The sequence below is a fragment of the Eretmochelys imbricata genome, chromosome 6, assembly GCF_965152235.1.
Source record: "Eretmochelys imbricata isolate rEreImb1 chromosome 6, rEreImb1.hap1, whole genome shotgun sequence".
Taxonomy (NCBI): Eukaryota; Metazoa; Chordata; order Testudines; family Cheloniidae; genus Eretmochelys; species Eretmochelys imbricata.
The window spans coordinates 105,436,550-105,448,830 of NC_135577.1; the positions used below are offsets into that span (position 1 = coordinate 105,436,550).

General features: G+C 40.0%; 1 protein-coding gene across 1 annotated transcript in view; it reads right to left on the reverse strand.

The window, feature by feature from the left end:
* Window positions 1-394: 394 nt before the first annotated feature.
* Window positions 395-12,281, reverse strand: part of CLMN (calmin) — a 90,192-nt gene continuing 78,305 nt past the window's right edge. Inside the window, exons 9-13 of the mRNA XM_077820435.1 lie at window positions 9,825-11,192; window positions 8,705-8,886; window positions 7,757-7,817; window positions 5,571-5,638; window positions 395-548 (exon numbers count right to left, since the gene is read on the reverse strand). Coding sequence (XP_077676561.1) covers window positions 395-548; window positions 5,571-5,638; window positions 7,757-7,817; window positions 8,705-8,886; window positions 9,825-11,192 — 1,833 coding nt within the window. The remainder of the gene's footprint in view (window positions 549-5,570; window positions 5,639-7,756; window positions 7,818-8,704; window positions 8,887-9,824; window positions 11,193-12,281) is intronic.

Below are 12,281 nucleotides of genomic sequence, written 5' to 3' on the forward strand. Positions count from 1 at the left end.
TCTTTCACAGCTACATGGCCCTAGGTAAATAAGTGTAGCCAGAGGAACAATTTTTGAAGAACCATTTTTGAAGAGTGGAGCTCTAAATCATCTGTGTCTCTAATAATAATTATCCATTTTATTTAGCATTTTATAAAGCAAGGCACAAATGTACAAAATTTTCATATATATCTATATCTATCTATATATATATATATATATATCTACACAATGTCACAATATAAAATGTGCTACAACATTATAAATAGCACAATAGTAAGTTAAGACTAATCTTTGTATCAGCTTTAAAATCAGGCCCTATATTTGTCTGTGCTTCACCTGAAGGAACCGATTTATATGCATACACATGAAAAAATCAAGCCACTGTCTTTTATTATTCCCACACTCACAGAGATCAAAGTTTGTTGCTAACAAGATGCGGAAGGAGCAACAGGCAGTAGACCAGCACCCAGAGGAAAACAATGAAGTAAAATAACTCGGGTTGCTCTACACATGGAGGTTCAGAAGGTGGAATAGCATTCTCTGGAGCCTCTAAGTCTTTTTTCTTCCTACAAAAATGGGAGAGAGAGAGGTTGGGTTGGGGGAGGAAAACAACTGTAAATGTGCAGTGGATTGACTGCAGTTGTTGATGGAAAGATGGGCAGAACTGTAAGGCAGTAGTTCAATTAATCTTACAGTCCAGCCAGCTAGAGAGTGAATCAGAACTGTGAGGCACACAAGGGGGTTGTGCAGTATCACTTCTTAGAAGCCAATGCACACTACTGTTTTAAGCCTCTGACAACTTCGGGCTGATTCTCAGGTAGCATCAATCAGTGCAACTCCCACTGAAGTCACTGGAGTTATGCCAATTTATGTCAGTTGAGGTTCCACCCCTAATTGTAAACACCTATGAATATTGGGCAATGTTCAAATACAGATTTTTAATTGAAACAAAGCTAAGATTTTCAGCAATTGTGAATGACATTGGGTGTCCAACTTGAGACATCTTAAAGGGACTTCATTTTCACAGGGTAGAACCACAACTGATTTTGAAAATCAGATCCCGTTCCGGTTTCTGAAGAAGGGCACTCACAAATCACTAGTCACTTCTGAAAATGCCCTCTGAAAAGGGTCTCAAACACTTGAGTAATGAAGCCATTTATTTTGAAAGTTCTTGCCCACGTAGGTTTTGAAGAATTTAATTATACATTGATAACATACATTGGAAATCTTTTCTTGAGGGCGGATGAATTCTCTGATGCTATTTGGTCAAAGTTCTCAAAAGTCTGAAATGAAATTTAAAGACTAACAAGAGAAACTCCAACACAGGAGCCAGCAAACAGAGCTGTAAACACGGGAGTTTGAGTGGGAGTTTGCAAGGAAGAATAAGAGAGGCAGACAGAGGAACAGATAGGCTACTGAAGGGTGTGTGGTGTTCTGGCACTCGTTGGGGGTTTGTTTTTGCTCTGGGTGGTGGTGGTTTGGTTTGGTCTGTGTTCCTTGGACTAACAGGACTTAGATGGGAAGGCTATGACAGATACAGAGGCAGCAGTGGTAGTGACCCAAGCAGTGGAAGACACAATGAAGATGACTGGATGTAGAAGCTGCGGCATATACATGATCCTGGAGGGGGTACCTGAAAAGAGTTTCGTCTGCATGAAGTGCTGCCTGGTAGAGCTGATGGAGGAAGAGATCCGAGGATTGGAGATGCAGGTGGAAACTCTGATTGAGTTTAGAAGGAGGTTCGAACAGATATTGGAGCAAAGACATGAGGAGGCTGAAGGGAAAAGCTCAGACTTGCAGATGGAAGCAGGACCAAAGAACTCTGAGGGGAGACTGCTGGGTGAGGAAAGTGGACAGTGGAAGCGTGTGACTAAGAGAAGCAGGCAGAGGAAAAGATGGGCTAGTGAAGGAGAAATAAAGCTCAGGAACAGGTTTGCAGAGTTGGAAAATGAATAAGGGGCACAGCAGGTGCTCACTGAAGGTGAGAGGGCAAGGAAGAAGAGAAGAGCAGATAGTCTTATAGGAAGAGGGGAAGAGTCAATGGAGAAAACACCACCAAATATGAGCCCGAGGAGGATACGGGATGGGTTGCAGAGGATTGCAAGGGAGAATAGAAATCGAGAGGACTTGCAGCCAGAGAGAACAGGGGATAGACCAGAGAATCGCACCATCACCAGGAAAAGGCAGATCTACATGACTGGGGACTCCTTACTGAGAAGGACAGGCCTGTAACCAGAGCTGATCCAGAGAACAGAAGGGTGTGCTGTCTGCCGGGTGCTAAGATACAGGACGTGGACCTGAGGCTGAAGAGGATTCTAATGGGAGTAGGAAAGAATCCACTGATTGTCCTTCATGTGGGAACAAATGATACGGGTAGATTCTCGCTGGAACGTATCAAGGGAGACTATGCCAGGCTGGGGAAGACTCTTAAGGAAATGGAGGCTCAAGTGATCTTCAGTGGGATTCTGCCTGTTTCTAGAGAAGGGCAACAAAGGTGTGACAAGATTATGATGATCAACAGATGGCTCAGGCAGTGGTGCTATAAGGAGGGCTTTGGGATGTATGGCCACTGGGAGGCATTCATGGACAGAGGACTGTTCTCTCGGGATGGACTTCACCTGAATAGGGAGGGAAATAGACTTCTAGGATGGAGACTGGCACAACTGATTAAGAGAGCTTTAAACTAGGAATTTGGGGAAAATGGTTGGGAGATGTTCAGGTAATCTCCATGCTGGATTTTAACATTGAGAGGGAAGAAAATGAAGTAAGAAAGGATACAGCCGTGGGTAGGAGAATGGACATAAGGAGGAAGGGTAGTGTAGTGTAGTTACCAGTCTAATAGGTGATACGGCGGTAGAATGTCTGTGCCTAATTGTGTAAAGAATGTGAGTGAAGCCAAACAGCAAAAATTAAGATGTTTGTACACCAATGCGAGGAGCCTAGGTAACAAAATGGAGGAACTAGAGCTACTGGTGCAGGAAGTGAAACCAGATATTATAGGGATAACAAAAACATGGTGGAATAGTAGTCATGACTGGAGTACAGGTATTGAGGGGTATGTGCTGTTTAGGAAAGACAGAAATAAAGGCAAAGGTGGTAGAGTAGCATTGTATATCAATGATGAGGTAGACTGTAAAGAAATAAGAAGTCATGAAATGGATAAGACAGAGTCTGTCTAGGCAAAAATCACATTGAAGAAGAAAGTTACTAGAGCCTCCCCTGGGATAGTGCTTGGGGTGTGCTATACACCACTGGGATCTGATTTGGATATTGATAGAGACCTCTTTAATGTTTGTAATGAAGTAAATACTAATGGGAATTGTGTGATCATGGGAGACCTTAACTTCCCAGATATACACTGGAGGACAAGTACCAGTAATAATAATAGGGCTCAGATTTCCCTAGATGCGATAGCTAATGGATTCCTTCGTCCAGTAGTTGTTGAACCAATGAGAGGAGATGCAATTTTAGATTTGGTTTTGGTGAGTAGTGAGGACCTCATAGAAGAAATGGTTGTAGGGGACAATCTTGGTTCAAGCAATCCTGAGCTAATTCAGTTCAAACTAAATGGAAGGATAAACAAAGAGAGATCTTCGACTAGGGTTTTTGATTTCAAAAGGGCTAACTTTAAAAAATTAAGGAAATTAGTTGGGGAAGTGGATTGGACTAAAGAACTTGTGGATCTAAAGGCAGGAGGAGGCCTGGAATTACTTCAAGTCAAAGTTGCAGAAACTATCAGAAGCCTGCATCCCAAGAAAGGGGGAAAAATTCATAGGCAGGAGTTGTAGACCAACCTGGATGAGCAGGCATCTCAGAGAGGTGATTAAGAAAAAGCAGAAAGCCTACAAGGAGTGGAAGATGGGAGGGATCAACAAGGAAAGCTACCTTATTGAGGTCAGAATATGTAGGGATAAAGTGAGAAAGGTCAAAAGCCATGTAGAGTTGGACCTTGCAAAAGGAATTAAAACCAATAGTAAAAGGTTCTATAGCCATATAAATAAGAAGAAAACAAAGAAAGAAGAAGTGGGACCGCTAAACACTGAGGATGGAGTTGAGGTTAAGGCTAATCTATGCATGGCCCAATATCTAAACAAATACTTTACCTCAGTCTTTAATGAGGCTAATGAGGAGCTTAGGGATAATGGTAGGATGACAAATGGGAATGAGGATATGGAGGTAGATATTACCATATCCGAGGTAGAAGCCAAACTCAAACAGCTTAATGGGACTAAATCGGGGGGCCCAGATAATCTTCATCCAAGAATATTAAAGAAACTGGCACATGAAATTGCAAGCCCATTAGCAAGAATTTTTAATGAATCTGTAAACTCAGGGGTTGTACTGTATGACTGGAGAATTGCTAACATAGTTCCTATTTTTAAGAAAGGGAAAAAAAGTAATACAGGTAACTTCCTCTGCAGCATGGGACTCGGGTCACTTGCTGGAGAATTCTCTGCACCTTGAAGGCTTTAAACCACGATTTGAGGACTTCAATAGCTCAGACATAGATTAGGGGTTTGTTACAGGAGTGGGTGGGTGTGATTCTGTGGCCTGCGATCATAATGGTCCCTTCTGACCTTAAAGTCTATGATCTGCAAACTGGGAGATTTCACTGGGTCCTGTAATTCAAAACACCACCACCACTTGCAACTTAGATGGAGCTTTTCATCTTCAAAATACCATAATTAAATCAGCAGAGACAGCAACCCATCCACATTTTACTAATGTGAACACAGCATCTTCTTCAGTGTGGTTCTTTTTAAATTTTAACTTTGAATAAATTTGCCAGTTTTTCAATGAAATATATCCCTATGTTCTCTTTTGTTTTTGAAGTAATTCTGCAGATTGGCTTTCATTCTTCTTACTGAAAATCTGACTGGATATCAAAGGCAGTAAGTTTCATGCTAGTTTTGCAAACAGTCATAATGTGGTATGTTGTTTACACCATTTTCAGAAGGTCTGGCGCTATCAATCATGTAAGTGAGAACTGGACACTCCTGTTTCCAATAGCATTTTTGCGTGTTTTCCGTAATTAACTCCAGTAACCACTAATTATGAGCCAAATACTGGCTCCACTCAAGTCAATGCAAAACCCACTTTGGCCTCAAGTAGAGGCCTTATCTACACTGTAGCTGCACTCCTGCAAAGTCGTCCCAGTACAGACAAGGCCATGCACTGGCTGTAACAGTCTCCTAGGGACCACTGGCCCAGGATCATTGGAGCACATCACATTTTAACTCTACCCTCTCCCATTCTTTCCTTGCCCTGGAATGTCCCCTCCACCAAATATGGTATTCTGTTGGCTCATGGGGGAATCCTCAGCTGCCCAATTAACACAGCTCTAAGTCTCCCTTGCTATGTGTAAAGATCTAGCCAAGGCTGACAATCTGCTACCATATATCTATACTGACCAAAGTTTGTACTTCAGACCTGTGAGGAGTTGTGTTGAATCCTATTCCCTGCCAGTGCCTATAATTTTCTAAAGTGTACATCAGTCTCAACCACTGCAGAATAGTCCTGAATCTCACTTTAGAACGCATGTACAAGATTCTAGAAGTCTTGGATGCCATGAAAAAGACACTACCCACCTGATAATTAACAGATTTGTGCTTTCATTCACATCTGTGTTCTTCTGTTTGTTTTCACTAATGTATTCCTAAAATTACATATTTATAAACAAAAATACAATGAAAAAAGTCAAATGGCTCTTAAACAAACATCAAAGACAGCGACAAAGACAGCAGCTGATTTTAAGTTATGTACAAAAATCTTTCTAAATTTTACTCCAACAAAATGAGATTTGGCTTCTAATACATTCCCGTTGCAAAATATTGGAAGCAACAATGCCTGTGATATCAACAATAGTGAAACACAAACAGTCACAGACATTGCTGTTTCCAATATTTTGTATTCACAGTGGGTGAAATCCTCTTTGCTTGCGCATACTTTGAGTCGCTGAGTTTTATGGATGAAGTGTGTGCATTAAATCCTGGCTCCACTGAAATCAATGACAAAATTCATATTGACTTCAGGAAGTACTGGATTTCACCTTGTGTTTGGGAGAGCCACAGTCCCAGCCCAAAAACGTGAAATGCAGCTACAACATCACCTATTGCCTCTCTGTGCCACAGACATCAATCTAGGGCCCAGTGAGGTAATGAACATCTCTTGAGAGAACAAGACAAACCATGTCTACCACTGTGCTATTAATTTCAGTGGCGTAGGACTGAGCCATCAGTCAAGTGGCATGATGCAACAAGCAATGCAGGTTTGAACCAATAAACCCAGTCCTGTGAGGTACTTATGAAATGCTCAGCAATTTGCAGGACGGGTCATAAATGAGGTATTGGGAGGCTACTGCACATAAGATACAGAGCATACATCATGTTCCTTGCTATTTACTGAAAGCAGAAAGTGTCACTGCAGAATTAAAGAAAACTCACTATGCAAAGAATTGCAACCTCAGTGAAGTGTCGAGTCACTGACTGCTTCAGAAATATTGAAATTACAATGTAGTCCCCAAATTATAATTTGTATAATTGCATGATTAGACATTCCTTTGTGGATATTCTTAATGACACAAGGTTTGATTAAAAACAACGAGGAGTACTTGTGGCACCTTAGAGACTTAAATTTATTTGGGCATAAGCTTTCGTGGGCTAAAACCCACTTCATCAGATGCATGGAGTGGAAAATACAGTAGGCAGGTATATATACACAGTACATGAAAAGATGGGATAGGTTCCTGGGTAGTGTTTTTGTTGTGTGGTGTGTAGTTGCTGGTAACAAACCCCTGCAACAAACCCAGTTGCCAACTCTGTCCAAATACTATTCAAGGGACACCATCATAGGACCTAACCACATCAGCCACACCATCAGGGGCTCGTTCACCTGCACATCTACCAATGTGATATATGCCATCATGTGCCAGCAATGCCCCTCTGCCATGTACATTGGCCAAACTGGACAGTCTCTATGCAAAAGAATAAATGGACACAAATCAGATGTCACGAATTATAACATTCAAAAAACAGTTGGAGAACACTTCAATCTCCCTGGACTTCAAAGACAGACAGATTCCAATGAGAAACTGCAGAACTGGAATTAATTTGCAAACTGGACACCATCAAATTAGGCCTGAATAAAGACTGGGAGTAGGTGAGTCACTACAAAAAATAATTTCCCCCTACTGTTACTCACACCTTCTTGTCAACTGTTTGAAACAGGCCATCCTGATTACATTGCCCTCATTACCACTACAAAAGTGATTTTCCTCCCTTGGTATTCTACTGTTGAGAATAGCCCACTTCCACTTTAATTGAATTGTCTCGTTAGCACTGAACCCCCACTTGGTAAGGCAACTCCCATCTTTTCATGTACTGTGTATATATACCTGCCTACTGTATTTTCCACTCCATGCATCTGATGAAAGCCATGGAAGCTTATGCCCAAATACATTTGTTAGTCTCTAAGGTGCCACAAAGTACTCCTAGTTGTTTTTGCTGATACAGACTAACACGGCTACCACTCTGAAAGGTTTGATTAAAAATTGTTTGTGTTTTCCTTTAAAGCTTTTATTTATTCCTAATGTCTTAGTTCTTAAACCAGAAATTCTATGACTTTCATTTAATCAACAGGTTTATATTTGGTTGTGTTTGAGCAATCACATATAATTACTTTTTATAATTAGCAGTCTACCATTTACGAGGCCTGTGATTTTAGGAGATAATTAGAAGTAGTGAATGGGAGACACTACATTTTTCCTCATACTAACCTTTTCAGTGGGATTAGGAATCCTTTTTCGGAGGTAAACATTGGAGTCGCTGTAGCTAACCCTGCAAAGTAAATAAAAATAAACTTTAATTTCACAGAGCCAAATTTTCACAGGGGCTTTTACCTCAACAGAGGCTCCTGCAATTTTATGTACGTCATCTTCAGGATATGCAAAACCTCAAATACACATTCAAATCCATGTTTTTATGCGCACAAAATGTTCAGGTGCAATTTCAGAGGCTGCTTTGGAAAATCTGGCCATGATATGAAAAACTAGCGACATTCCCACTTTGAATTATTTCTGAAAAGCAATATCTTGATAGATGTTGAAGGTGCACAAACCCCATTAGCTTGAAGTGAGACTATATCCCTAAACTGTTACCATTTGTGCTCTGTTTTCTTTTTTGAACTTATTTTATCATGAAAGGTACTAGAATGGTGGTTAAAAAGCTTGGAGAAACTGAGTTAATGGGATTCTGGAAGTGGATTTCTATTGAGTTTGTTGCAGCTCTGATTAAACTGTTCACCAAAACGAGCACAAATCCATTTTTGTTCAAATATATTCCCTTGTACCTAAACTAATACTCAAAAGAAACAGGAGTGAGAGTTAGCTGAATGTTTCAATCATATATGTACAGATACAATTTGGGACATCAACCATTAAAGTAGTACAGTGGTCACAGTGTCAGTGGTTTTCTCTCCACTGTAAGTACAGCACAGTTGTGTGTTAAACATGTTTAGGAATCTCTTTGCATGTGTAGACAAATCCAGTTGTGTAATGACAACGTCACATTGTTACTGGTTCCCCCAACACATTTGTGACTGTAACATAGACAAGCCCAGTGGGGATAACATGTACTAGCTAAATGAGATTTGTTCAGAAACATACTACCGAAAAACAATTTCACATCAAGGCATATTGAAGACTCTATAAAAGTTAATTAGTTACCTGGAAAACTCCTGATAACCAGTGATTTCTTCTTTTTGTTTATCAGGTAACTGTGGAGTCCCCGTTTCTAAAGTCTGAAAGTTTTCTGCTTGGATCACATTTTTCTTTTTTTCCTTCCTTTTACTGCTTATTTCTGATCTCAACATTGCTGACGATGTATCCTCCAACTGGTTTACCGTGACCTGTTTTAAAAGAGAGAGATTTTCCATTAGACAATGACAAAAATAAATACAGCTCTGCTATGATCCAGCTTTCAGATGTCTAATGTTTAGTCTGCTCTCCATAGCAATGAATTGCATTTAATGCATAAAGATCTCACTCAACAGGATAAAAAATATAGTGCTTCTTAGTAAGCAAGTTGTTGCTTAAATGTTGAATGGGGCACATAGGGCTACATCATGCTACCAGTTCTTAAATAAAACTCCTCATTTCTTTCAAAGTGGAATTTTGTATAAGAAATCATGGCACAACATGGCCCCTGGAAAGGATCACTTCAGAATAAGTGTGTCCACATAGTGAATTAGATTGGTGTATCACTTTAACTATACCAGTGTAATTATAACAGTATAGCTGGTACAAGCCTTAACTTTACTCGTGTGATTAGTCCCACTCAAGTTAATATGACTACTTGTGTGAGTAAAGTTACTCAAGTGTGAGAGTGTTTGCAGGTGCAGGCCCTTAGATTTATGCGTTTTAGGGCAGGAATTGTCTTCACTTGTATGTTGTGTATAGCAAGCATGCCGTTGCCCCTCAACAGCAACAGCTGTAATACCTAGGAGCCATCCCAATGACAGAAGGTTTATAAGCCAATATGATCACAATGTCAGCTAGACAGACACATTAGACAGTTATTTTAAATGCTGGTGGTATCCCATGAAAAATTCTCATTTAGCTAGTAGTATTAGGGCTCATATTATATGGCCTGCAGCTGTTATGAGAACATCACACATGAGCCAATCTGACATTCCATCCAGCAGAGGGCAGTGGTAAACAATGTTTTGGGAGAACAGACATAGCATATTTACTACAATTATTCAAAAGTCTTGTAGTAAAATTAAGGTGTTGGGGCCAACTTATACAAGCAAGTAGATGGCTGAAATTTAAAAATTAAGATGAGTACCTCAGGATTTTCTGGATTTGTAGAATCTTGAGAGTTTGTGGATATACTGGTGTCTTCCTTGAGTTCCACATTCGTTCCTGTTAGGGCAGCCTGTACTTTTTCAGAGAAGGACTTAGTGGGACTCTCAGGATCCGCTTTCTCCTCTTCCGTGTCCTCAGCATCCATTTCTGCTGGAGAGACACTCAGGTTGGTTTGCAGACGTGGCTCCAGAATGCCTCCTTCATTGTTTAGTACCAATGGCTCCCCTTCATGCAAATAATTCATTGATAGCTCACCACAGATTTTGCTGTTTTCAGAAACATAAGAGGCAGGACTAGGCTTAGCAAAAGCTTCCAAAACTGCTGATATGGGAACATTGTAATGTGGATAGTAGAAAAGATCGTGTGGAATTACAGAAACTTTCAAAGAATTTGGTGACATTTTAGCTGAAGATCCACCTTCACTATGAATATCAAGATTCTCAGGAATTTTTGTAACTGGTGGGGTTGAATTTTCAGGTTTGCAGGACAAAGATATTTCCATTTCACCTTTGAGATCAGAATCCTTGGGTAAACAACTGGTATCTTGTACTGTCTGAAAAACAGGTGATTGTTTTAGATGTTCATACCCATCTGGAAGTTTAGATATTTCTTCATCTAGTAGACACAAAACATATTTACGTATATCCTCTTCTTTGGAAGCATTTTCCTGTAGAAAAGTTGAAGTTATGGGTTCAGTGTTTTCTACTAGATTTGTTGGTTCATTTGTATGTGCATCTGAAGTGTGAGACAATGGGCTCAAAGAACAACTATCCCATGTTTCGTTGACTAGTGAGTCCTTAATTTCATTGTTGCATTCAGGAGACATCTTTATGGTAAATTCTTTTTTAGAAAATGATTCTGAATCAACTGTGTCAGCAGCATTTTTCTGATCAGTCAAAACAGTTGCTGAAAGGTCATCATTCTGTTTCAGTTGATCATCAGATATGCTCCCTTCATTCTGAATCAGTTTATCACTAAGAACTTCCCAAGAGGAACTGGAGTCAAAACTGACAGATCCTGTAATCTGCAAAGAGGTAGGCCTCTGAAGTTCTTCTGCAGACAACAAAACCAATGACTCCTCTGAGACTCCCTGTGAATGACCTGGTAACGGTTGATTCAATTGGTCATTAACTTCTTCATGTGCAATTTCTGACTGGAGTTCCTCGGGCAAATCGTGGACACAAACCTTTGTAGGAGGAGAGTGGCTCCTTTCATGGTTAACAGTGTACGTACATTCTCCATTTTCATTCAATATCAAGATCTTGCCCTCTTGTTCTGAAGGTGTGTCTTTGATATGGACATATGTGGCTTCAACTGGGATTTTCTTATCAGGATCTGAAAAATCTTCCTGTAAAGGATGATATAGCATTAAACAGTAATTTACATATCACTTTACATTTTCAAATTGCTATAGAAAGAGAGTCATTAATCAACCCTTGTATCATCCTTTGAACTAGTCAAGTAATGATTGTCCCATTTTGTAAGTCAGGAAACTGAATTAACAAAGTTAAAGTGTACAAGGCCACAGAGCAAGTCCCTGGCACAGCTAGATTAGAATTCGGAGATCCCAGTTCTCAATCATTATTTCAATTCACCTCTCCATGCGGCCTCTATGGGGATAGCTGCTTTAAATATATATTAAATACAGAAACTGGAGTAAAATAAACCCAAGAGTCCACTAAATCTATTGTAGACCATATTGATCTGCTAGTCTGATTTTTTTATTTACCGTCTGAGCTGGGCAGTTTATCTGAAAAGTAGGAAGAAATTTGAGGTTTTTTTCCCCTCACGCATAAAATACAATTAACGAACCTTAAAAATTGATGGTGTAAAACATAAGTAGCATGAATAATGCAACTGGAGACTTTATTAAACATAAATCTGAAGAAAACTAGTAGCAAAGTAACTTGAATGTGTAAGAGCTGCATTTTTATCTGTATGCTACTTGAGGAAAAACAAGAAAACTATCATCCTGCTTCTCGTGGGGAACAAACGTCCTTGGAATCTCCTTTTCATACCAAAAAGGTGTAATTTAAATTAGTGATGACCAACCTCAAGAGGTCTGAGGTTCGGATAAGCCCTGAAATGTCTGGCTGCTTATACAGATCTAAATGTGATCTCCCCAGTTCCTACTTCGCTCTCATTCTTTTCAGCTCTTTGAGTGACTCCCATCCTTTAATTTCCTTTCCTCTGTTCCACTACAAACTCCTCTACCAGAGCCCCAGAAGGCCCTCTCCATCCCACACATGAAGTGTGCTTATCTACCAGCTCTGTCCCATAAATTCCAAACTGGCCCCTTATCAAAGGTAAGGTCTGTAGTGAAATCATGGTCCCACTGAAGTCAATTGAAGTTTTTTTCCACTGACTTCAGTGGGACCATTATTTCACCTCTGCGGTCTTGAATCTGGTACTATGTCTTTTGAGCAACATCACCAAT